This window comes from Triticum aestivum, chromosome 1D, assembly GCF_018294505.1.
Source record: "Triticum aestivum cultivar Chinese Spring chromosome 1D, IWGSC CS RefSeq v2.1, whole genome shotgun sequence".
NCBI classification, from domain to species: domain Eukaryota; kingdom Viridiplantae; phylum Streptophyta; class Magnoliopsida; order Poales; family Poaceae; genus Triticum; species Triticum aestivum.
In genome coordinates, this window is record NC_057796.1 from 296009412 (window position 1) to 296036096 (window position 26685).

Below are 26685 nucleotides of genomic sequence, written 5' to 3' on the forward strand. Positions count from 1 at the left end.
GTAGTAGATCGGGATACAACTCCGAGCTTCCATTATCGTGGACACGACTATTCGAATAGATTACTTCCTTGCAGGGGTGCACCAACTTACCCAGCACGCTCCATTAACTCCGACCGGACACACTTTAATGGGTCATGCCCGGCCTCGGCTGGTCGACACGTCGTAGTCCTACCTAGGCTCAACATAGAGGTCAGCACGCTGGTCTAAATCCTAAGTGCAAAGGGGTCATGGGCCAATTGTCCTAAGCACTCCTGCGCGTTGCGTACGCAGCCTAGAGCAGACCCACCTCCTTATACAGGCGCAGGCGGTTACCTTCCAACCGGGCACGCGCCACTCAACTGCTGACGTTCGAAGAGCTTTCGTGAGAATCGTATGGTGGTCGGTGCGAAAAGGCCAGAGGCCTACTCAGATCATATGTCCAAACCGTTAGTGTATTAGGAGCTCGCAGAGATGATCAGTGATCATGTCGCCCCGTCTCGCGGACTTACGACAAGGGCCAAGCCCATCCCTCTACTGGGGCGGTCTCTGCCTGCCCGGTCGTGTGCCTCATTATCTCAAGGGTACCATCATGGTCAACCCGACTTCAATAACTCTCGTGGGTACCCCTTGGGTCGACCCGACTTCAACAAAGGACTGAGGTGAAGGTCAAGGTATCTGTGTGTCCATAACATCAAGGGGAATCAGAGGAATCACCCTCGATGGATTCCTACTCGATGTAACCGTTAAGGTGACCTTGGAGGAATCACCCTCGAAGGGTCCACACTTGAGGTGTTGCACGACAGTCATCATCGGGAGTGGTGAATGAGGAATCACCCTCAGTAATCCATGACCTATTAGCTACACTACAGAGATATCATCAGGAGTGTGATTCGAGGAATCACCCTCGACACTCGATAGTAGCTCTGCAGAGTCGTACAACTAAAGGGAGTGCCGGTGATGTGTCGTTCTCTCCACCTCGATCACATTGATGGAGTCATCCGAAACAAAGCATGGCAACACATGCAAGGGTGCGGGGCCACTGATGGATCACTAACCAACCTATACTGAGCATATAGGATAACAGGTAAAGTAACAACAGCAGGTTACAAAAGCAGGCTATGCATCAGAATAGGAGCTATCGAACAATAGTAGCAAAATCTAATGCAAGCATGAGAGAGAAAGAATGGGCCATATAGGAATGATCAAGGGGGTTTTGCTTGCCTGGAAGCTCTGCTGAAAGGGGCTGGTCGTCAGGAGCGTAGTCGTAACCAGCGGCGTCAGTCTCAGGGTCTACCGAAGAGAAGAGGGGGAGAAACAGTAAATACAAAACAAACAAATGCATCACAATGCATGACATGGCAATATGCTGTGTTAAGGGTGACCTAATGCAGTGCTACACGTTACAGACGGAGCGGGAAAATATCTAGAAATATTTTCCCGACTCTAGGCAATTATCGTACAGACGAATCGAAGGGGAAGGTTCCATGTTTGCAGTGTTGGGGGCATGTGACAGGTATGTGGATGGCATATTCGGATTGGTCTTATTTTTGATCATTTTTCATATATAAATAAATTATTTTCATCCGTGTTATGGTTTATTTTATATGATTTTTCAAAGTTTAATTGAATTTCTAGATCCACTATATTATTATTAATTAGTTAATTGCTATGGGTACACAGAAGTGTACCCAGAGTTGTGCATGTATGGTTGCCTGGTGGGGTCCAGTTGACTGCCTAGTCAGCAGTCAACTAGGACCGTTGGCTCGTCAACAATTCCTGTGGGACCCATCTGTCATTGGCGGAATCAAGCCTAGTCAGCAATTTGACTTAGTCAAATTGGACAGGGGGCCAGCTGTCATTGGGTCAGTTAATTAGCAGGGGTTAATTATTTTAGTTAGCAGGGAGGTGGCCCAGTCGTCAGTGGGGTCTAGTGGGTTAGGCAATTAGATTAGCAACTAATCTAATCTGGCTGGGGCCCACCTGTCTTTCAGACATGGCCGGCTGCTAGGGGCTATGCACGCGTGGGCGCACACAGCCGAGGCGCAGGCCATGGCCGTGCATGGATAGAGGAGACGCAGGCCATGGTGGGCCAGAGGCGGGCACGGGCAGGGGCGAGGCAAGCGCGGCGAGCGAAGCGCAGCGGCTGGCTAGCGCGGGCGCGAGGGTAGCGGCAGGGTGCGGGGGACGCATGGCCGGGTGTGCGCCCATGCGACCAGGGTGTGGCCAGGGGCGCGGGGGCACGCGACAGCGAGGCACGGGCGCGCCGGTGCAGGGCCGAGGCGCGGCGGACGCGCGACAGGAGCGGGGCTCCGATGCTGCCGCAGCGGAGCTTTAGCCACGATGGAACCAGCAGGTAGAGGACGAGCGCGAGAGGGGGAACATGGGGAAGCGACTGCTAGCTCACAACAGCTCAGTTGGAGGGGTCAGTGGGCTCGGGGACGGCGTGACGATGACGAATCGATGTCGGCGACCGCCGGAGCCCCGAGGTGGACGAGGCGGTCGATGGCGGCGATCCCGCGGCTCCAAGCTCTTGATATTCTCCTTGGAGGCGTGAGACGACGTGGCGGAGTCAACGGACACGGCGAAGAGGCGAGGGGAGCTCGATGGGCGTGGTGAACGGCGATGGCGCTCTCGGGTGTGTCCTCGGGGTGGAAGAATCGGCGAGGGGAAGGGGGAAATGGCCTAGGGTTTGCCAGTGGAGAGAGAGAGAGTGTCGAGGGCGTCCTCTTATCCACTAGAGGAGCCGTGGGATGGCCGGCACGGCGCGGTCGATGGCCTGGATGGGCGCCACACCATCCCCTGTGAACAATAGGAAGGAGAAGACCTCCTGGTGGGCTAGGCCTCGCACTGTAGCAGTGGGCTACAAGTGCATAGTAGTTAGGTTTCTATTTCCTTTTTATTTTCTGTTTATGTATTTTTTTCTACTGTTTTGTATTTTGTTTTGCCATCAAATGACTGTTGGAAAACAAGGGACTTGGCCACATATTTACTTTGCATTATTTGGCATTGCCAAAAAAGTTTGGAAAATATTTGAAGCTGTTTGAATTTTGCAGATGGAAGAGCAATTAAATAGGATGATTTGGTACTGTTTTAATTGCTAGAGCTCAATTAAGCAAATAAGTGATGTTGTTTTTCTTAACAAATAATTGTTATGGAATATTTGATGAATGACTGTCTATTTTGCAACCATGTCCATGAAACTTAAATTTCTCTTTCAATTTGAATTGATTTCAGAGATGGAGTTTGAAATGATATATGAATCCATAGTGATCAAGCGTTGCATAGCAAAGTGACTTAGCATAATCATGAAGGATTATTATAGCTTGGTTATTGGGGTGTTACAAGAGGCTTGAGGCAGAGGACATGGTTGTGCATCGACAACGGTTGATCGTCTACCCGAGCCGGTGTGGTGAGATGTTGGTGGCCACGATCCCAACTACAAGTACGTGGACGACATCGTTAGGCTGCTGCACCCTAATACGACGATTCCCTGCTTGGGGCGCACGGGTGATAATGGAGCCCCGTGCCGCTAGGTGATTGTTGTGACGGCACGGTAGAACTTGGATCTTCAGACCCGACAACAAGGACAAGTATGTTTTTTGCAACTGATTCCGCCGCCATAGATGAGAATGATGGAGCATGAGGACGACGCGAGATTGTCGGAGCGACTTGAATTGTGATTTTGGCGGTGCCGATGTCCTTCCTCCCTCAATCTTCGTCGCTATGTGCGACGATGACCTTCGTTGTTCAGAGGCTTTGGGGGCGACCGCCTTTTTATTGCGGCTTGAATGCCTGTTTGTGCGTGCGTGGTCTTTACTTGCCTGACATCTCACATCAAGACTGTGCTACGCATATAGCTGTTGGGATCACGGAAAGTGATGGTGACAATGACTTTGATGTGGTTGTGCTTCTTAGGTATCGGTCTCGGGCTCCGAGGTGAAGACCCAAGGGTGAAAATCAATAACCTGGCTTCGGTGGATAGGTCTAACAATAGTGGTGCTTACGCATCGTTCCATTCCTTAAGTCATTCCTGTTGGAGAATATTTCTCGTTGTACTTGTAATGTCAATAGATGGTTGGTGCTGATATGATCGCTGCTATAGGTTGCTGATCTTTGTTTTTTGTTTTGATCGATGCAGAGTTCCTTTTTTCTTTCTACTTCATCAAGGCATAGCTTCGGTGTCGTATGACTTTGCTATTAACCGGTCTTATTCTTTGTGTGTCTGTGTCAGTGGTCGTTGTGGTGGACATCTTAGTTATGCAAACAATGGGTATGGCCGTCATGTTTGTATCCTAAGACGCTTCATCGACAAAATGAGAGTCGCAGGTTAGTTTCTTGTCTCCGTCAATATTTGTGCATGATCTGTCACGCTTGGGTGGTCGTATTATAACAAGCGTGTATACACATGTGCGTCATCTCGCAAGGAAGAAATGGACGCAGCCGACCGATCTAGGTCCCGAAATGTCCGCGTTCCAGACTACTACAGTCGTCGTAACCCAAAGAGCACGAGGAGGGAGGCAACACGGGACCAAAGCCCAGAGAAGCCGCAAGCAAGTTACAACAACCGTCTCCGCCCCCTCGCCCCACGCACACGAGCGCACAGCCGCGCACGCAAAAGGCCCGGCCAGCGGACGCCGACGGACTTTTCTTCCCACGCTTCCTTCATGGGCTGCTGCGGCTCCTCGCTGCGGTCGTGGGTCCACGCGGAGAAGCCGCCGGGGCCCCGGCGGCCTGCTCCCCCTCCCCCGCCGCCGCACCGCCCCTCCTTCTCCCTCAAGGCGCAGAAGGCCGCCCCGCCGCCGCCGGCGGCGCGCGGGGAGGAGGAGCAGGAGGTCCCGGTGCTCGCGGAGTTCTTGCTGGCGGAGCTCCGCGCGGCCACGGACGGCTTCGCGGCGGGGAATATCGTGTCGGAGAGCGGCGAGAAGGCCCCCAACCTCGTCTACAGGGGCCGGCTGCGGGGCGCCTCCGGAGGCGCCGCCCCTCGCGCCATCGCCGTCAAGAAGTTCGCCAAGCATGCCTGGCCTGACCCCAAGCAGTTCGCGGTAGGAGGGAGAGGCCGTGAAGAACTCGTGGTTTGGTGTATGGCTGAATTGCGGGTTTTGGGGGACATATGGTTCTGACGATTTGTTTGTCTGGTTTCCAGGAGGAGGCCAAGGGGGTGGGCAAGCTGCGGCACCGAAGGCTGGCAAACCTCATCGGCTACTGCTGCGACGGCGACGAGCGGCTGCTTGTCGCGGAGTTCATGTCCAACGATACCCTCGCCAAGCACCTGTTCCACTGTGAGTCCCCCAAGCAACCCCCCTGCAGACTGTCTTTAGTTAGTAGTAGTTTCCCGGGCTGTTTATTGATTCTATAGAACCTGCAAATCCTTTGCTTTAGCAAATGTCGCTGAATTATGGGATGCGGTAAGCAAGTGTTGAATTTGGCAAGTTATTGTGTCTGCACAAGGCTTCTACTCACAGTGCAGTGTTTGCAGCATTTTGATGTCAAACTTAAGCAATTGATATACTAGTTATTTCAATTATCATCCTGGATGCAATTGAGTTTAATTTATCTCAAATGATATGAGTTTCTATGTATATTACACACATCCTGTTTGTGATTGTTAATTCGGTCATTCTTGAGTTAAAGACTTACTAGTGATGACATTTATCACCAAAGGGAAGTTATTGTTTCTGCACAAGGCTTCTACTCAGTGAAATTGTTTGCAGCATTTTGGCGTCGAACTTAAGCTGTTGATAGTTAATGCTTGATTGACCTTCCCTCGGGTCCCCAGCTTCCATGCTCACTTGTTATTTTGATTATCACCTTGTATAAAAGGGAAATATCGCACACATACTGCTTGTGATTGCTAATTTGGTCATTTTGAGTTAAATACCGACAAGTAATGACATTTATCATCTGTGCTCAATGGGTATGAACCGGTCTTGCAAACAACTATCAAATTAATTTGCTCTTCGCCATACTTCTGCCCTTGTGCAGGGGAAAACCAGACTATTGAATGGGCTATGCGTCTGAGAGTTGCACACTACATTGCTGAAGCATTGGGATATTGCAGCAATGAGGAACGCTCTTTATATCATGACCTAAATGCATACAGAGTCCTCTTTGATGAGGTAAATGATCAGCAAGACAAGTCTGTTTAAGTGTATAGACTCTGTCAAACCAATGATTATTTTCTTGTGCTGATGGCCATGGTGACAATATTTAGAGGTTTCCAAGTTTAGATTTCGTTTTACGTAAAAAAAGTTAAGATTTTTTACGTTAACAAGAAACGGAAATGTTAGCGGTTAGCTGTCTTTTTATGCACTGTTTATGCGCACATAAACTATAAGGATAATTCGATTACTAGGAAAATTGTTTAGCAGAACTTACATTGGCATTTGGAAGATGTCTTGCATTCAATTTGTTTACAACTTCACCAAGTAGGCTTTATGAGATATTGATTGCATCCAACAGTTGAACATGTCATTTTGTACCAATTACCATGCATGTAAGCAAAGCATCTAATAACCTTTCTGGTTGCAGAATGGTGATCCACGCCTCTCATGCTTTGGTCTGATGAAAAACAGCAGGGATGGGAAAAGTTATAGCACAAATCTAGCGTACACACCTCCAGAATATCTGAGAAATGGTATTTAATCCTTTTCTTACTTAGTAATGAAATATTTCTTCTTCTAGGAGTTTAGATTTATTATCGCAATCCTCCACTCCACAAACAATAGGAATGTCATGGGATGAAGCTTTAATCTATCGGCACTGAATAACAAAATTTCTCAAAGTGGAAAGACAAATATAGTACCTTTGTTAAGATATTGGTTAAATATATTAGATAGAAGTCATGATGAGTCTTTTCTGCATTATTGATGTTGACAAAGGCACCACCGATGCTTATTTGAGTTATCTTCTTTTCTTTCTTTCAGGCAGGGTCACAGCAGAAAGTGTCATTTTCAGTTTCGGCACTGTACTCCTTGATCTTCTCAGCGGAAAGCGCATACCTCCTTCCCATGTAAGTTTCTTGTTAAGCATGTTTTCTTAGCTTCCGTCATATTCAGCTAAAGAAATGCAGAAATTATGCCAGAGATACTTGTTTGGTTTTTCTTGTTAAGCTTGATGCACTAGCCAGCACAACCAAAAGTCCGAACTAATGGAAAGGGCTAGGCAATCCACATATACACTTCAACAGGCTTTCGCAATTTATCCAAAAATCGTTGTTGTCCCCTCTGTGTCCTCTCGAGCCATACCTGAGTCTATTCATGCGCTGACTTCCCGCGTCACATGTGAGAGGGGTTTTTGAAGTGTATATGTTGCTTGCCTAGCCTTTCCATCAGTTCGGACTTTTGGTTGCGTTGGCTAGTGCATGAAGCTTAACATTTCTCAGCACAAATACCAGTTGAACACCCATGCAGATTGAACTATAAGGAAAACATTCATGTTGATATTTAGATGTACAAGTTTTCACGGATCCACACAGGTTTTCTGCCAAGAAATTCTTACATATAATGTATTTGAAGTAATAGTAGTATTGTTTAGCCAATACACATGGCCATTACACATCCAGGCTGACATCTATGCTCTGACCAAGAGGATGTAGAAGTCATTCGTGTGCTGTATGATTGGCCCAACAGGCAGTTTCAGCTTAGTAGCTTACCCTTGTAAATCTAATAGCCACTTTGCAATATCACACCACCTATATGTTGTGGCCATATCTCCCCCTTCAAGCATAGAGTAGCTCCTTGTGTTGGCCGGCTCAATGCTATAGCTGTCGCTTGTGTCATCCGTGTCACTTGCCTCGCTTGTGGCAGACATGATCGGTGTGATGACACTAAGTGTCAGTACAGTGTTTAGTGGTTGGTGTTCACCTCACCCTCACCCTATGCCCCCTTGGACCTCTTTTTTTCATACCTCTGCATCATCATGATGCACACAGCCATTTTATTAATAAATTATCCAATGTACGAAACAGTCATGAAAACAAAGGAAAAAAGATAGAGCACGGCCACGATCGGTCGAAAATGAGATTGCATGAGTCAAACACATAATCTACTACTTGTTCGTTGGCCAAATCGGATGAATAATCCCTGTGCGACGGTCTCAAAACGTCTGCACCCAAAGGCCATGTGCTCCTGAGCGTTGCATTAGTCCAACTAGCAGCTGAGGCAGGCACCAGTAGCACAAACCTTTCGGGGGATTTCATTGTCCTCATGCAATTTTTGGGTTGCACCAATAGAATCTCCTTATTATGTCCGATAATTTTTTGGTCATTTTGAACACCCATATCCGAAAACCTTGATCAACCCATTAAATATTGTTGGAACTCCATGCAACCTACTCAACTTGTTGTGTGTAGAAACTACGGCCTGTACAATTATTTACCAAAGCCTATCACCAGTTAACAAGACAATATACATTAGTATGCACACTGGTAATGATGGGTATATGCTTCATTGCACTCAGGCACTTGATATGATAAGAAGCAGAAACATCCAAGCACTAATGGATTCACATTTGGAGGGGAACTACTCAACGGAGGAGGCTACTACCTTGGTGAATCTTGCTTCTCAATGTTTGCAGTATGAACCAAGAGACCGGCCTGATATAAAGAAGTTGGTTTCCATTCTCGAACCACTGCAAACCAAATCAGAGGTAATAACATCTACTCTATTCTTATGCTTCTTCTAGTTTTTGACTACTCCTATGAATTAAGATGTTTTAGCATTGGACTACAGAGCCCCCTTTTCCTATCATTCATGCTAATGACATGTTAGTGTAACTTCCGCATTCACATGATGATTCCTGACATTTCAGTCATGTACTTGAGAGTTTCTCGTGCATGCTGTTCAGAAGTATTTTCACTGGTCCCTTTCAGGCTCTTTGGTCGAAATGTGGGTAACTGTGGCATTGTGTTACACCTAGCCCATTAATGCAGTAACATACTCCCTCCTTCCAGATATATAGGACAAATTTTGATTGGTTAAAACAAGGATTTGACCAACAATTACTCCATCAGCATGTAGTATATGTGACACAAAGTTGATGTCAGTGGATTTGTATGTTAATGAAGTAATTGTTGGTTCAAGCCTTGTGTTAACTAATCAAAATACACCCTATATATCTGAATGGAGAGGGAGTAGTGACCAACCATTTAGTGGCGATGACTGTTATTAAATATATTGAATAACAGTACTCAGTACTCAACATATGGGCATATCTCCCGCAAAAAACAAAAACAAAAAAAACATATGGGCATACGCCCACTTTGGCATAGAGTATATAATGTATGTCTTCCAGCACTGTGCAAAGGCTGTATGTTCCAAATTGTGTTCAGTATGTTATGTTTGTTACTTGGTTGTAATAACGTCTTATATTATGGGACGGAGGGAGTATTTATTTAGGCCAAGTTTTGTAACATTTTGCTTTGTTACTTCCGTGTTAGGAATGACATAATTTCGATAGATGAGTAGCATGACATATATATCTGATGATTTCTCATTGCAAAATACAAAGCAGGTGCCATCTTATGTGATGCTTGGAGTTCCGAAACCTGATGAACCATCAAAGGCACCACCTAGCCCTACTCCACAGCCACAGCACCCTCTTTCTCCCATGGGAGAAGCCTGTTCAAGGATGGACCTAACTGCCATACATCAGATTCTAGTCTCGATGCATTACAGAGATGATGAAGGGAGTAATGAGGTAAAGAGCACCGTGTTCTGTTTCCAGCATGTCCTTTCTGCAGTGTTGTATCTTCACCGGTCTCCGCATTGCAGTTATCGTTCCAAGAATGGACACAGCAGATGAGGGATATGTTGGACGCCCGGAAACAGGGTGACTTTGCTTTCCGAGACAAGGACTTCAAAGCAGCCATAGATTGTTATACTCAGGTAGTGCCTTATCCGGATCTATAGGACGTTCTCCAAGTCGCTGTAAAATTTTCTGATCCATCCTTTGCCTGTGATTGTTTCACAGTTTGTTGATGTCGGGACAATGGTGTCGCCAACGGTTTACGCCAGACGGAGCTTGTGCCACCTGATGTGTGACCAACCTGACGCTGCCCTCCGGGACGCAATGCAAGCGCAGTGTGTGTATCCCGATTGGCCCACAGCTTTCTACATGCAGGCGGTCGCCCTGTCCAAGCTAGACATGCAGAGTGACGCCACCGACATGTTGAACGAGGCCTCACAACTTGAAGAGAAGAGGCAAAAGAGCGCAAGAGGTCCATGAATGAAGAGCATATTAAACTTGGAGAAGTCACATCCATCCCATATATATGTATGTAGTCGGAAGTTTGCGCTGATCTGAGCGGTATAGGAGCTAGAAGATCTGCGGGAAGACGTTTCACTGAAGAGTCCTGTGAATGCGATTGAAGGAACTCGTATGGTTTGGCATACCTGTGATAGGTAGTGCATTTTTGGGCCCAAATTTGTTGTATATAACGTCAGTTGAAACAGGCAGCAAACGCGGTCGTTCGTTTGAATGTGTGTTGCTGGTTGTTGGGAAGGGTCCTTGTTGTAGCTAAAGCAAATAAACATACCTATATCCTGTTTATACAGAAAATATTGGTTTGGATGTACATCGACTCGAGAGTACGTTCCTGCTCATCTTATGGGCTATGTAGGATCGTGGAGTCCTTGCATAATTATCTACGCTTGCACTGCGGTTGAATAATTGCCTGAAGAGCATAACTGTCACAGGTTTGGCACATGACACTGTCTAAGCGGTACCATTTCCCCTCGTGACTCCATGACCTCCCTCCAGACGCTTCAAGTTTGTATCGACCGAGGATACTCGAAAGACCCCTTTGTTGGCTGGGAGTTTAGATTTACGCGTTTGGTATTGGTAAGTTGCCTGAATTTGCAACTCACGCCAGTCAAATTTCAAGCGCAACCCTGAGGAAGAGATGGGATGCCGCAGAGCGAGCGCAAGGCGCGGGGTCGCCGGCGTGGTTGAACCCGGAGCGACCCGGATTGAGGTGGCAGCAACATCGCTGGTGGAGGGGTGTCAATGATTCATCTGTTTCGGGTGCAGTATGGGGTGGGGGCTCGCTAAAGTTCGAAAAGAACTCAGGTTAGAGGGATGATTGTGGGCGGCACCATACCGGAGGGAGGCAGGAGGAAGAGAAAAAGACAGCGACAAAATGAAGCTAGGATTTTTTTTTGAAAGAAAAGGTAGAGATAGTCTACCTTATGCATTCAAAACAGGGTAAACCCGAAAGACCAAAGGCCGATTATATGAAGGTGGTGTAAACGTGCACTGAAAGTGCAGCAGGCCACCACCAAGCCAGTTAGAAAGAGGTTACATAAGGCGGAGGAGGGGTTGGGGGAAGCACTGCTAGGGAGTTACAAGAAAGTCGGCCCAACCTAAAATTGTGCAGTGATCATCCGCCACTCTGGCACGCGCGCTCCATAGTCTAAGAAGATCAGAAACCTCGTGGAGTGCACGTGCGGCATGCCAGCTGTCCTTGTTGAAGACCCGATCGTTCCGTGCTCTCCATAATCCCACAGCACCCGCCTCGAGCAAAACATTCCAAAGCTTCCCATAAAAATCAGCTGATTCGCGGCAGCATAAGAAATCCTTAAGATGCCGTAGAGGCAGGTGTAAGAAGTCCCGCCTTGCCCCACACTTTGTCCGCGAGCTTACATCGCAGGACGATATGATCAATACTTTCCACTGCGGGGCAGACATCACAACCATTATGTGGCGCAATGGCCGTCCAATGCTTGTTCATCATGTTATCCTTGGTGTTTAGTCTGCCTTTGAGAGCGATCCATAGAAACACTCTGTGCTCACGGGGTATGATAGGATCCCAAATGCTTGGGGCCAGTGGGCAATCCACACCTCTGAAGGCAAGTAGATCAGAGAAGTATTTGGTCGAAAGCCTTCCATTCGTCATCATAGGTGTTCTGGTATCCCCCCTAGAAGGGTCTGGTTGCACGGAATGTAGGAAGCCAAGCAAGGTTCCAAGCTCCGCTGAGGCGGTGTTGGATAAGTTGGGGTGCAGATGAAGAGTCCACTGTCCTTCTCTGAATTGCGAAGCCACCGTGCAGTGCTTGGAGGAAGCGAAGGAGAAAAGCACAGGAAAAGCAAACCGCAGCCTGCCGCATTGAAGCCAGTGGTCAAACCAGAAGGAGATCCGAGTGCTGTCACCCAGCTTACATTGTGTTGAGTGAAGAACAAGGTGCAGTGATGATTTCAAACATTTCCACATGGTGGTATCTCTGCTATGCCGGAGAGCTGAGATCTCCTTCTGGCAGTACTGTTGACGAACCAAGTAAAGCATGGAACTTCGCTGTGTTGTAGAATGGTAGACATGAGCTTGCATATCATTGCCATGTTATGTGCCCCGAGGTCTCTAATTCCCAAGCCTCCATTCAACCTGGGCGAAATCACCGTGTTCCATCCAACCAAGCAATGCCCCCCTTTCGCTGAGTTTTTGCCTTGCCAAAGAAAGCCTCTCAATATTTGCTCCAGCTTTTCTATCGACTGCTTGGGCCATAGAAAACATGTCATGTAGTAGTTGGGGATGGATGCTAGTACTGAGTTTATCAAGGTAACTCGGCCCCCCCTGGATAGGAAGGTTGCAAGCCAGCCTGACAGTCGTTTATCCACCTTGTGTATGATTGGGATCAAGAGCCCATGTGTGATTTTGTGAACAGATAGCGGGAGTCCGAGGTAGGTGCAGGGAAAGGATGATATCGGGCACTGCAGCAGCTCAACAATCTCAAGGCTAGTATCCTGATCTACGCAATTAGGTACTAGAGTGCTCTTTGAAAAATTAATCTGCAGTGAAGCTGGAGAAGTCTTGCAGAATCTGCTTGATAATCCGTGCTTGTTCAATGTCCCCCTGGAACAAAATTAGCGTGTCATCCGCATACTGGAGAATTGGAAAGAAAGCATCTGCTCCTAGCGGGTGTTTTAATCTCCCTGCACTGTGTTCCAAACGGCAGAGCTGCTGTAGAACATCTGCTACCAAGATGAATAGGTAGGGCGAGAGGGCGTCTCCCTGTCTTAGACCACTTTTTGACTTGATGGTGCGTCCCAGTTTACCATTTATCAAGATTCTGGAAGTACTGGACGTCAGCATGGCCGAGATCCATCGAACCCAACGGTCACCAAAACCCCTGACAGAGAGAATTTTTAGGAGTGCTTCCCAGCTGACACTATCAAAAGCCTTGCGGAAATCCAGTTTCAGAGCCACCATCGGGTTGCGTCGTAGTTTTGCCTGCTGTACAAGTTCAGCCGCGAGTGCAAAATTTTTCAGCTATACACCTTCCCGGCAAGAAACCAGATTGTAGTTGATGCACTAGCTCCGGTATCATTCTCTGTAGACAGGAAGCAAGGACCTTGGAGACCAGTTTCGGCAGGCTGTGTACCAAGGAGATGGGTCTGAAGTCCTTAATATCCACATGACTGTCCTTCTTAGGTATCAACACTATATTTGCTAAATTCACCCCGTGTAGCTCTGACACTTGATCATAGAAATCTTGGAAGAGGAGCAACAGATCGTCCTTGATAATAGGCATGAAGGCTTTGTAAAATTCATTAGTAAAACCATCAGGCCCCGGGCTCTTATTGTTGGGCAGTCGACGTATGATGTCAGCCACCTCCCCCCATGTGAAGGGGGTCTCTAGCTCTTGAAAATTAGCCGGTTCGTATAGCTGACGGATATTCACCAAGGGCAAAGATGCAGATACCCGGCCGAAGATCTCCTCAAAGAAGTCAGAGGCAATGGAGAGCTTAGCTTCATCATCAAAGAAAGCAACTCCCTCATTGTTCAGCATTCTGATTCTGTTGCGTCTGTGGTGGCAATTGGTGGCTGCATGAAAAAACCGTGTGTTTTCATCCCCTAGTACACAGTCCCTGATCTTTGCTCGGCGCCGCCATGCGGCTGTTTGCCACAAAATGACTTGCTGAGCTTTTGCAGCTGCGTGCTTTCTGAGAGAGAATTCTAGTGCAGAAAGGCTCCTCTTTTCTTCAACTATATCAAGGTATTGAACCACATGTTTGCAGTTATCGAGGATTAAGGCAAGAGGAGTACTTGATCTGTTCAATTTTCTAATCGCCGCCCTCAGCTTCCTCAGCTTGTGGTTAAACCTGGAGAAAGCAGAGGCAATGTGTCTTGTGCCCCTGGGCCACTCTCGGACAATCAGCTCTTTAACTTTCTGGTTCTGAATCCAGTGGTTCTCGAACCTGAAAAACTGCTCCTTGCACTCCTCTTGTTGAAGTCAACCATAATGGGAGTGTGATCCGAGGTGACCGCAGTTCTAGCGGCCGCTTCTATGTTCAGAAAGCCTAAATTCCAGTCTGCATTTACAAGTGCTCTGTCCAGCTTCACCAGAGTAGGATTTCTTCTTTTGTTTGACCATGTAAAGTTGCGGTTCATGATTTCTATATCATCCATGGCCGCCTCTCGTATCCAAGCATTAAAGCTGTCCATGACTGGCCAATTCTTTCCGCCCCTTAACTTTTCTTGTGCAAAAACATACATATTGAAATCTCCCAGCATAATCCAATGTCCATTGATTCCAGCAGAAACCTGTTCCAAGACTTGGAAAAAGCAGGCCTCTCCGAAGCATCACATGGTGCATAGACAATAGATAGTGTGAAAGAGCAGGAGCTAGTGACAGAACTGAATCCCATGGAGATGCAGAATTGGTTCTTGACTAACTCCTCACCGGATATAACATTTTCGTCCCATGCCACCATCAGACCACCCGAAGTGCCACAGGCAGGCATGAAGAGAAAAGTGCGCAGATTTGGCGGCAGAAAGGAGGCCGCCTTCCTTGTGCCAACCACCTGTAACTTGGTCTCCTGCAAGCATACAACATCCGGTCGACTGGCCAGAATTGCATCTTTGACCAACGAGCATTTGTCAGCATCACCAAGCCCCCTAACATTCCAATTTAGGATTCTCATGATGGAAAGAGCATGATCACGGAGACGAAAAGTGAGGGAAGAATAAAGAAGCAAACTGGATTCATTAGACTTGAAATATGCTCAGGAGAGCTTACATGATGATTGCTACCTCTTGAGCATGCGTTGGTTTTCCCTTGAAGAGGAAAGGGTGATGCAGCAAAGTAGCGTAAGTATTTCCCTCAGTTTTTGAGAACCAAGGTATCAATCCAGTAGGAGGATACACGCAAGTCGCCTCGTACCTACACAAACAAATAAGAACCTTGCAACCAACGCGATAAAGGGGTCGTCAATCCTTTCACGGCCACTTGCAAAAGTGAGATCTGATAGAGATAATAAGATAATTTTTTTTGGTATTTTTATGATATAGATTGGAAAGTAAAGATTGCAAAATAAAATAGATCGGAAACTTATATGATGGAAAATAGACCCCGGGGCCATAGGTTTCACTAGTGGCTTCTCTCAAGATAGCATAATCTACGGTGGGTGAAAAATTACTGTCGAGCAATTGATAGAAAAGCACATAGTTATGAGAATATTTAGGCATGATCATGTATATAGGCATCACATCCGCGACAAGTAGACCGAAACGATTCTGCATCTACTACTATTACTCCACACATCGACCGCTATCCAGCATGCATCTAGAGTATTAAGTTCATAAGAACAGAGTAATGCATTAGGCAAGATGACATGATGTAGAGGGATAAACTCAAGCAATATGATATAAACCCCATCTTTTTATCCTCGATGGCAACAATACGTGCCTTGCTGCCCCTGCTGTCACTGGGAAAGGACACTGCAAGATTGAACCAAAAGCTAAGCACTTCTCCCATTGCAAGAAAGATCAATCTAGTAGGCCAAACCAAACTGATAATTCGAAGAGACTTGCAAAGATATCAAATCATACATATAAGAATTCAGAGAAGAACCAAATATTTTTCATAGATAATCTTGATCATAAACCCACAATTCATCGGATCTCAACAAAGACACCGCAAAAAGAATTACATCGAATATATCTCCAAGAGAATCGAGGAGAACTTTGTATTGAGATCCAAAGAAAGAGAAGAAGCCATGTAACTAATAACTATGGACCCGAAGGTCTGTGGTAAACTACTCACACATCATCGGAGAGGCTATGGTGTTGATGTAGAAGCCCTCCATGATCGATTCCCCCTCCGGCGGAGTGCCGGAAAAGGCCCCAAGATGGGATCTCACGGGTACAAAAGGTTGCGGCGGTGGAAATAGGGTTTCGTGGTGCTCTTGGATGTTTTCGGGGTATATGAGTATATATAGGCGAAAGAAGTAGGTCGGTGGAGCCATGAGGGGCCCATGAGGCTGGGGGCGCGCCTCCCTACCTCGTGGCCACCTCGTTGCTTCCTTGACGTCCACTCCAAGTCTCCTGGATCACGTTTGTTCCCAAAATAACCCTCCGAAGGTTTCATTCCGTTCGGATTCCGTTTGATATTTCTTTTCTGCAAAACACTGAAATAGGCAAAAAATAGCAATTTGCATTGGGCCTTTGGTTAGTAGGTTAGCCCCAAAAATAATATAAAAGTGCATAATAAAGCCCATTAAACATCCAAAACAGATAATATAATAGCATGGAACAATCAAAAATTATAGATACGTTGGAGACGTATCAATGAGCCGCAGTAGTACATTTGAAACGACATAGCAACTGGAACAAAAGACCTGGAAACAACCTACGACAACTTAAGGTGGACACGCATGGCGAGACTCTAAACTTAAGCAGTACATATGACCAAGCAGATAACAGAGCATGAAGCAAGAAGTAAAGCACGCATCTAGAACAGATACAAAAAGTGGTCGCCTTGCCAATTAGGACATATGTCTGATGCCTACTCATGAGTGGACCTGGGTGACGCCGCTGGGCCCGATGCGTCGCTGCCCTCAGAGGAGGAGGGTTGCGCTGCATCGGTGATGAACGCCTCGATGTTCAGGTTGCAGCAGCGTGAAAGCTGCTTGGCCTTGCTCCTAGTCAGCGGCCTCGGCGTCCCCTGGAGGGGGAGCTGCAGGATCGAGGCGGCGTTGGCCTTGTTCTTCTTTCTCCTCGAAGCGATAATGTGGTGTCCTGATTGAAAGAATCGGAAGTCACTAATAATTTGAGGAATTTGGGATGAGGAACAAATGAACGGGGAGAGATTTCTTAGAGAGAAAATAGGTGAGAATGTTCACAAATTTCATAAGCAACATATCTCTCGCAGCTAACAACTACACCACACATTCTAGTTCCCTTACTTACAAGTAGACCACATTACCATTCTACAACTTGTAGAGCCATCTCACACTACTCACTCTATCTCGTCTTCTTCCTGCCCGATGGTCCCCTTTCCTTTGTCGGCCCACTCAAAATAGAGGTGGGGTTCGACGACTCATTGTCCACCATACCGGAAGAAGGCATTACCCACCCCCACCTCCTCATGAGCTTGCTCATCTTCTTCCAGAGAGCCGCCAAATATCGCTACTTGAGCACATAATAATCTTCCCATGCCGTGTACTGCGGCACATGAGCCTGCTGGATAAGCACTTGTGGGGTCGCAACATTGCCCTTGCCCACTAGCCACCAATCAAGAATGACCACCGATGGAAGCCACCGAACACATGAGTGTAATTGGGAGTGAAAGGCTTCAAATGAGAAACATGAAAGACTAGATGCACCTGGGCAGAGGTTGGAAGTTGAAGTTTGTATGGCAGGTCACCAATGCGCTTTAGGACTGTGTATCGCCCGAAATATTTGTAGGACAACTTCAGTTACTGCTGGTTCACCAATGTTTGTTGTGCATGCGGTTGGAGTTTCCACATGACTTGGTCGCGAATGACGGATTATCTTTCAGTACACTTCTTGTTTGCATAATTTTTCATGCGCTGCTTGGCACGAATTAACTGAGCACATAGCAACTCTGTTTGGGCTGATAGTCTAGAACAACACTGGTGGTAGGGGAATCATCCAAAAATAGTCAAACTTGGCATTCCATTGAAATTGGGACAATGTGATAGAGTGTTGGGAACCCAACAACGTGTAAAAAAATGGAGTTGTACCAGAATTCGGCCATGCCTAACCAGCGACGCCAATGACGCAAATTGCCTTGAATTTCAGAACGATGGTATTGCTCTAGGTATTCACCTCTCGCTCTGCCCATCTATCTGCAGACAATATGAAGCGCTATAGTGCAATTGAGTGCCCATGGATTGAAACAAGTTGTGCCAAAACTTACTTGTAAAGATCTTGTATCGATCAGAAATTATGGTCTGAGGTATGCCATGAAGTTTGACCACACTGTCGATGAATACCTTGGCAACAGACTTAACTGTGTAAGGATGATGCAAGGGAAAGAGATGTGCATACTTTATTAAATGATCCATGACCACCAGGATGAAATTTGCACCTTCACAAGATGGTAAGCCCTCAATGAAAACCATCATCAGTTCTGGCCATGGATGCTCTGGTGGAGGAAGTGGTTGGAGTAATTTAGCTGGACTGGAGTTGTTGTGCTTTGCATGTTGAGAAATTAGGCATTGGTGAATGTAAGTTCCAACAACTACTTTATGAAAGAAATATTCTCTAGAGGCAATAATAAAGTTGTTATTTTATATTTCCTTATTCATGATAAAGGTTTATTATTCATGCTAGAATTGTATTGATCGGAAACCTTGATACATGTGTGAATACATAAACAAACACCGTGTCCCTAGTGAGCCTCTACTAGACTAGCTCGTTGATCAAAGATGGTTAATGTTTCCTAACCATGGACATGAGTTGTCATTTGATAAAGAGATCATATCATTAGGAGAATGATGTGATGGACAAGACCCATCCGTTAGCTTAGCATAATGATCGTTCAGTTTTATTGCTATTGCTTTCTTCATGTCAAATACATATTCCTTTGACTATGAGATTATGCAACTCCTGGATACTGGAGGAATGCCTTGTGTGCTATCAAACGTCACAATGTAACTGGGTGATTATAAAAATGCTCTACAGGTATCTCCGAAGGTGTTTGTTGAGTTGGCATAGATCAAGATTAGGATTTGTCACTCCGAGTATCGGAGAGGTAACATCCCTCTCAGTAATACACATCATAAGCTTGCAATCAAACGACTAAGGATTTAGTCACGAGGTGATGTATTACGGAACGAGTAAAGAGACTTACCGATAACGAGATTGAACTAGGTATGAAGATATCGACGATCTAATCTCGGGCAAGTAACATACCGATGGACAAAGGAAATTACGTATGTTGTCATAACTGTTCAACCGATAAAGATCTTCATAGAATATGTAGGAGCCAATATGGGCATCCAGGTTCTGCTATTGGTTATTGACCGAAGAGGTGTCTCGGTCATGTCTACATAGTTCTCGAACCCGTTGGGTCCGCATGCTTAATGTTCGATGACGATATAATATTATATGAGTTGGTGACCGAATGTTGTTCGTAGTCTCGGATGAGATCACGGACATGACGAGGAGTCTCGAAATGGTCGAGAGGTAAATATTGATATATAGGACGAGGGTATTCGGACACCGGAAGTGTTTCGGGGGGTACCGGGTACTTATCGGGTCACCGGAAGGGTTCCGGGCACCCCCGACAAAAGATATGGGCCTTATGGGCCAAGAGGGGAAACACACCAGCCACAAGGGGGCTGGTGCGCCCCCCATATGGGCCGGCCTAGGAGAAGGGAAGAGGGGAAGGGAAAGGAAAGAGTGGAATAGGATTCCCCCTTCCTTCCCTCTCTGCCCCTCTTTCCTTCCCCCTCTGACAAACATGGCAGGGGGGCGCTGCCAAGGGCAGGAGCACAAGTAGGATTCGGACCTACTTGGGGTGCCCCTTGGCCTCTCCCCTCTCCCTTCAACTTATATATATGAGGAGGGGGGGGGGGGGGCTAGCACACCCCAGACAATTGCCTAGCCGTGTGCGGCGCCCCCCTCCACCGTTTACACCCCCGATCATATTTTCATAGTGCTTAGGGAAGCCCTGCGGAGATCACTTCACCATCACCGTCACCACGCCATCGTGCTGAGGGAACTCATCTACTACCTTGACGTCTTGCTGGATCAAGAAGGCGAGGGATGTCACCGAGCTGAACGTGTGCAGAACACGGAGGTGTCGTGTGTTTGGTACTTGATCGGTTGAAGCGCAAAGAAGTTCGACGACATCAACCGCGTTGTGAAACGCTTCCGCTTATGGTCTACGAGGGTATGTAGACACACTCTCCCCCTTGTTGCCATGCATCTCCATGGATACATCATTGTGTGTGCGTAAAAACAATTTTGTTTTCCATGCAACATTTCCCAACAGTGGCATCATGAGCCAGGTCTATGCGTAGATGATATGCATGAGTAGAACACAAAGAGTTGTGGGCGGTGATAGTCATACTACTTAGAACCAACATCTTATTTTGATTCGGCGGTATTGTGGGATGAAGCAGCCCGTACCAACCTTACATGTCCACGTACATGAGACCGATTCCACCGACAGACATGCATCTAGTTTTGCATAAAGGTGGCTGGCGGGTGTCTGTTTCTCGTACTTTAGTTGAATCGAATTTGACTGCGGCCGGTCCTTGAAGAAGGTTAAAACAGCAAACTTGACAAATCACCGTTGTGGTTTTTGCCGTAGGTAAGAACGGTTCTTGCTAGAAGCCCGTAGCAGCCACGTAAAATTTGCAACAACAAAGTCGAGGACGTCTAAATTGTTTTTGCAGGGTATGTTGTGATGTGATATGGTCAATACATGATGTGATAAACGTTATTGTATGAGATGATCATGTTTTGTAAAGTTACTGACAACCGGCAGGAGCCTTATGGTTGTCTCTTTATTGTATGAAATGCAAACGCCATGTAATTGCTTTACTTTATCTCTATGCGTTAGCGATAGTTGTAGAAGCAATAGTTGGCGAGACGGCCACGACGCAATGATGGAGATCAAGGTGTCGAGCCGGTGATGACGGAGATCATGACGATGCTTTGGAAATGGAGATCAAAAGCACGAGATGATGATGGCCATATCATGTCACATATTTTGATTGCATGTGATGTTTATCTTTTATGCATCTTATTTTGCTTAGTACGACGGTAGCATTATAAGATGATCCCTTCACTAAATTTCAAGGTAAAAGTGTTCTCCCTGAGTATGCATCGCTGCTATAGTTCGTCGTATTGAGACACCACATGATGATCGGGTGTGATAGACTCTACGTTCACATACAACGGGTGTAAGACAGTTTTGCACATGCAAAATACTTGGGTTAAACTTGATGAGCCTAGCATGCACAGACATGGCCTCAGAACAATGGAGATCGAAAGATCGAACGTGAATCATATAGTAGATATGATCAACATAGAGATGTTCACCATTGATGAATACCCCATCTCACGTGATGATCGGACATGCGTTAGTTGATTTGGATCACGTATCACTTAGATGACTTGAGGGATGTCAGTTTAAGTGGGAGTTCTTAAGTAATTTGATTAATTGAACTTAATTTATCATGAACTTAGTCCTGATAGTTTTTGCATATGTATGTTGTAGATCAATGGCACGTGCTACCGTTCCCCTGAATTTTAATGAATTCCTAGAGAAAGCTAAGTTGAAAGATGATAGTAGCAACTACACAGACTGGGTCCGTAACTTGAGGATTATCCTCATTGCTGCACAGAAGAATTATGTCCTTGATGCACCGCTAGGTGAAAGGCCTGTTGCAGGAGCAGATGCTGATGTTTTGAACGTCTGGCAAGCTCAATCTAATGACTACTCTAAAGTTTAGTGTGCCATGCTTTACGGCTTAAAACCGGACGTTTTGAACGTCATGGAGCATATGAGATGTTCCAAGAGTTGAAGTTAATATTTCAAGCAAATGCCTGGGTTGAGAGATATGAAGTCCCCAACAAGTTCTATAGCTGCAAGATGGAGGAGAATAGTTCTGTCAGTGAACATATACTCAAAATGTCTGGGTATTATAATCACTTAACTCAGCTGGAGTTGATCTTCCAGTTGATTGTGTCATTGACAGAGTTCTTCAATCACTGCCACCAAGCTACAAAGGCTTCGTTATGAACTATAATATGCAAGGGATGTACAAAACAATTCCCGAGCTCTTCACAATGCTTAAAGCCGTGGAGGTAGAAATCAAGAAGGAGTATCAAGTGTTGATGGTTAACAAGACCACTAGTTTCAAGAAAAAGGGCAAGGGAAAGAAAGGAAACTTCATGTGACGCCCGGATAATTAAGCTACAGTGATCCCCGCTAATGATGCCACGTCACCTCGGTTACTGTGGATAAACTCGCGTTAGTTCGAAACCTAGTTCAAATTTCAAATTTAAAACAAAGGCAAACAATAAAAGTTTTCAAACATTAAAACTAAAATGTTCGGAGTGTGCCAATTAATGCTTAGGTATTTATGGTGAAGAAACCACGCTTTTACAGAATGCCTAAATACTTTAAAATGAATTAAAACAGAAAAGAAATAAAATAAGAAAAAGAAAAAGAAAAACAGAAAACTAACAAAGAGAAGTAGACCCCCCCCGACTGGGCCTCGTCCCAGCAGGTCACCAAGCCGGCCCAGCCGACGACCTCCTTAACCCCACTCCCCTGGAACCCTAGCGTCGGACCCCCCACTCGTGCCCCCACCAAACCCCTCTCGCTCCCTCGTCTCCTCCCCCCGGTCCGATCTGGTCGAGGCACGGCCCCGTCGCCGTCGCCGCTCGTGGTCCCTGCCGGTAACGCCGGACCGCCTCGCCTCCTCCCCGATGTGCTTCACCGACCCTCGCTGTTCGCCTTCACCATGCTCCGCGCCACCTCGCCGCCCGTCTTCGTCCTCCTCCATGACCGGAGCTCCTCCGCCTCGTCGCGCCGACCCCAACTCCTCCCCGATCCCGCTGCCATTCCCCGTCTGGCCCCCTGTGAGCCGCCACCTCCCCTCCTCCCTTTCTCCCTCACCGCGCGTCGCCGTCGTGCCCCGCCCCCGACGGCCACCGCGACCCCCTGCCCCTGCTCGCATGCCTGCGCGCATCGTCGCGCTCACCGCACCCGGTCCCCGTGCTGCTGCTCTGTGACGCCCCAATTCAATCGTACACTAATCATACACGCAAACGTGTACGATCAAGATCAGGGACTCACGGGAAGATATCACAACACAACTCTGAAATAAAATAAGTCATACAAGCATCATAATGCAGGCCAGGGGCCTCAAGGGCTCGAATACAAGTGCTCGATCATAGACGAGTCAGCGGAAGCAACAATATCTGAGTACAGACATAAGTTAAACAAGTTTGCCTTAAGAAGGCTAGCAAAAACTGAGATACAGATCGAAAGAGGCGCAAGCCTCCTGCCTGGGATCCTCCTAAACTACTCCTGGTCGTCGTCAGCGGCCTGCACGTAGTAGTAGGCACCTCCAGTGTAGTAGGAGTCGTCGTCGATAGTGGCGTCAAGCTCCTGGGCTCTAGCATCTGGTTGCGACAACCAGGTAGAATGGAAAGGGGGGAAAGAGGGAGAAAAGCAACCATGAGTACTCATCCAAAGTACTCGCAAGCAAGGATCTACACTACATATGCATGGGTATTGGTGTAATGGGGCAATATCGGTGGACTGAACTGCAGAATGCCAGAATAAGAGGGGGATAGCTAGTCCTGTCGAAGACTACGCTTCTGGCAGCCTCCATCTTGCAGCATGTAGGAGAGAGTAGATGGTAAGTTCACCAAGTATCATCGCATAGCATAATCCTACCCGACGATCCTCTCCTCGTTGCCCTGTGTGAGAGCGATCACCGGGTTATATCTGGCACTTGGAAGGTTGTGTTTTATTAAGTATCCGGTTCTAGTTGTCATAAGGTCAAGGTACAACTCCGGGTCGTCCTGTTACCGAGGATCACGACTATTCGAATAGATAAACTTCCCTGCAGGGGTGCACCACATAACCCAACACGCTCGATCCCCTTTGGCCGGACACACTTTCCTGGGTCATGCCCGGCCTCGGAAGATCAACACGTCGCAGCCCCACCTAGGCACAACAGAGAGGTCAGCACGCCGGTCTAAATCCTATGCGCGCAGGGGTCTGGGCCCATCGCCCATTGCACACCTGCACGTTGCGTGGGCGGCCGAAGAGCAGACCTAGCAACCTCCATTACAAAGGAAGTTGCGTTACGCGGTCCAACCCGGCGCGCGCCACTCAGTCGCTGACGTCAAGAAGGCTTCGGCTGATACCACGACGTCGAGTGCCCATAACTGTTCCCACGTAGTAGGTTAGTGCGTCTAGGCCAGTGGCCAGACTCAGATCAAATACCAAGATCTCGTTAAACGTGTTAATTGAAGTATCCGCGAACACCGACCAGGGCCAGGCCCACCTCTCTCCTAGGTGGTCTCAACCTGCCCTGTCGCTCCGCCACAAAGTAATAGTCGGGGGCCGTCGGGAACCCAGGCCCACCTCTACCAGGATGGAGCCACCTGGCCCTTCAGCCCCCATCTCCGAACAGTATCATAAGTAATGTAATAGTACAAAGTATATAGCATATGCCCGTGATCACCTCCCGAAGTGATCACGGCCCAGTAGTATAGCATGGCAGACGGACAAGAGTGTAGGGCCACTGATGGAACACTAGCATCCTATACTAAGCATTTAGGATTGCAGGTAAGGGTAACAACTGTAGCAACAATGACAGGCTATGCAGCAGAATAGGATTAACGGAAAGCTGTAACATGCTACACTACTCTAATGCAAGCAGTAGAGAGAAGGAATAGGCGATATCTGGTGATCAAAGGGGGGCTTGCCTGGTTGCTCTGGCAAGAAGGAGGGGTCGTCGGTGACATAGTCGACCACAGGGGCATCAGCATCGTCACGGGGTCTACCGAAGAGAAGTGGGGGAGAAACAGTAAATACATAGCAAGCAAGTGCATAACAGGACAACAGGCAGAGCTAGACGTGTTCTAACGTGGTGCTACACGATACCAGTGAAGGGGAAAGTCAACCGGAAATGTTTTCCCGGTTCCGGACCTGTGTTAGACAGATGACCGGAGGGGGAAAGTTCCATGTTCAGATAGTTAGAGGCATCTGACATGTAAATGGACCGCGTGTTCGGATTCGTCTCGTTGTTCCGAGCAACTTTCATGTATAAAACTTTTTCATCCGAGTTACGGTTTATTTTCTATGATTTATCAAAGTTTTAGGCATTTTTGAAATTTATTTAATTACTTAAATTGAACATTATCCAGAACAGTGAAAGGTGATGTCAGCATGACATCACCATGATGTCAGCAGGTCAAACCTAGCTGACCAGAGTCAAACCTGGCCTGTGGGTCCAGCGGGACCCACCTGTCATCCTCTGTTTAGGTTAATTAGGGTTTAGCTAATCCAATTACTCTTTAATTAAACTAACTAATTAATTAGGTTAATTAAATAGGATTAATTAACTTAATTAATTAATTGTTTATTTTATTATTTTCATTTTCCTATATATATATTTTTTAAACGTTCAAAGGGCGTGGGCCCATCTAGTCAGTGGCTCTCGGGGAGGCTGACAGGTGCTGGGCATGCGGGTTTCGGGTGCTGCGGGCACGGGGCATCACCCAAACGGCGCGGGCGCACGGCCAGGAGGTGGAGCGAGGCCAGTCGGGCGGGGCCGACGGTAGGGAGGCGGCGGCGCGCAGCGGTTGAGGCGGGGCGGCGCGGCAGTAGCGGTTAGAGGGAGCGGCGACTACCCGCGGCAAGCTGCGCGGGGCCGACGAGGTAGGCGAGCAGCGGGGCGCGCTGGGCACAGCGCGTAGGTGCGGGACGGCGAGGTCCGGCTGGCAAGCAGGGCGCGGGGTCGTGCGCGCGTGGGCGGTGAATGGCGGCGGCGACAGAGATCGAGGGGGAGAGGCCGATGGCCTCACCAGCGTTGAAGAGAAGCGGGGCGGCGAGGCTCGGGGGCGACCCGTGGGGAGGAGATGAGGAGGCCACGATGAGGTCGATCCGGCGCAGGGCGGCGGTGGGGCAGCGCCGGCGAGGCGCCGCCAGAGACGGCGAGCGGCGACGGGGCGCAGCGTGGCTAGGGGAGGCCGTCGGGGAGGAGGACGGGGACGCGTGCGTCGACGGAGTCGAGGCGGGGGAGCTCCGGGTGGCGGCGAGAAGCGACGGCGGGGTCGTCCTCGGGCGCTCGGGACGGTGGCAGGCGACGGTTCCTCGGGTGCGGTCGCGCAGGCGAGGTGGCTCTCCGGCGTGGCAAGGGATCGGGCGCGAGGTGCTCGGCGACGATGGAGAACGAGAGGGAGTGGGAGGGTCGTGCGGGGCGACGGGGATGGGCGTCGTGGGTTCGTTCCCCCGATCCAGATCTGGATCGGGGAGGGAGAGAGCGACGTGGGGGGGGGGGGGAGTGGGTGTCGGTGGGGGTTAGGGTTTGCGGTTGCAAGGGGATAAGGGAGTGAGTGGGGGGTTCCTTTTCATTTTTGTTTTATCTTTTACCTTTTTATTTATTTTCTTTTCTGTTTTAATTTTATTTCCCAATTTGTTTTAGTTTGGTAAAATATTCAATTAGCACCTAACATAGTAACATTAATTATACCACTGCCACAATAACTTTGGCACCTAGCTAAAATAGTTTAGTATTTTGTAAAATATATTAGGAGTATAACTAATTGTTTTTGCTGTTGTTTTAATCACTTTAGGGTATTTAATTATTTTATAAAGATGTTGTTTCTCCACCAATAATATCCATGATTTATTTGTCACATTAAGAACATTTTAGTTTTGACTTTTGAAAACTTTAATTGTTTGACTTGATTTTAAATTTGAAATT

General features: G+C 47.5%; 1 protein-coding gene across 1 annotated transcript; it reads left to right on the forward strand.

Annotated features, from left to right (window-relative positions):
• The first annotated feature begins 4391 nt into the window (after positions 1 to 4391).
• On the forward strand, positions 4392 to 10644 carry LOC123181556 (serine/threonine-protein kinase BSK1-2). Its single transcript, XM_044593852.1, has 9 exons — positions 4392 to 5021; positions 5123 to 5258; positions 5962 to 6095; positions 6508 to 6613; positions 6903 to 6988; positions 8437 to 8625; positions 9490 to 9675; positions 9750 to 9863; positions 9949 to 10644. The coding sequence occupies exons 1-9, from the start codon at positions 4410 to 4412 to the stop codon at positions 10201 to 10203; spliced, it is 1818 nt and encodes a 605-aa protein (XP_044449787.1). The 5' UTR covers positions 4392 to 4409; the 3' UTR covers positions 10204 to 10644.
• The last annotated feature ends 16041 nt before the right edge of the window (positions 10645 to 26685 follow it).

What these genes read in the sequence shown, in the direction of transcription:
- LOC123181556 (XM_044593852.1), top strand. Translation starts at nt 4,410, where the DNA reads ATGGACGCAGCCGACCGATCTAGGTCCCGAAATGTCCGCGTTCCAGAC. An exon ending in ACAGAGTCCTCTTTGATGAG is followed by an intron (nt 6,096 to 6,507) that starts GTAAATGATCAG and finishes TTCTGGTTGCAG; the next exon opens with AATGGTGATCCACGCCTCTC. An exon ending in ATGATGAAGGGAGTAATGAG is followed by an intron (nt 9,676 to 9,749) that starts GTAAAGAGCACC and finishes TCCGCATTGCAG; the next exon opens with TTATCGTTCCAAGAATGGAC.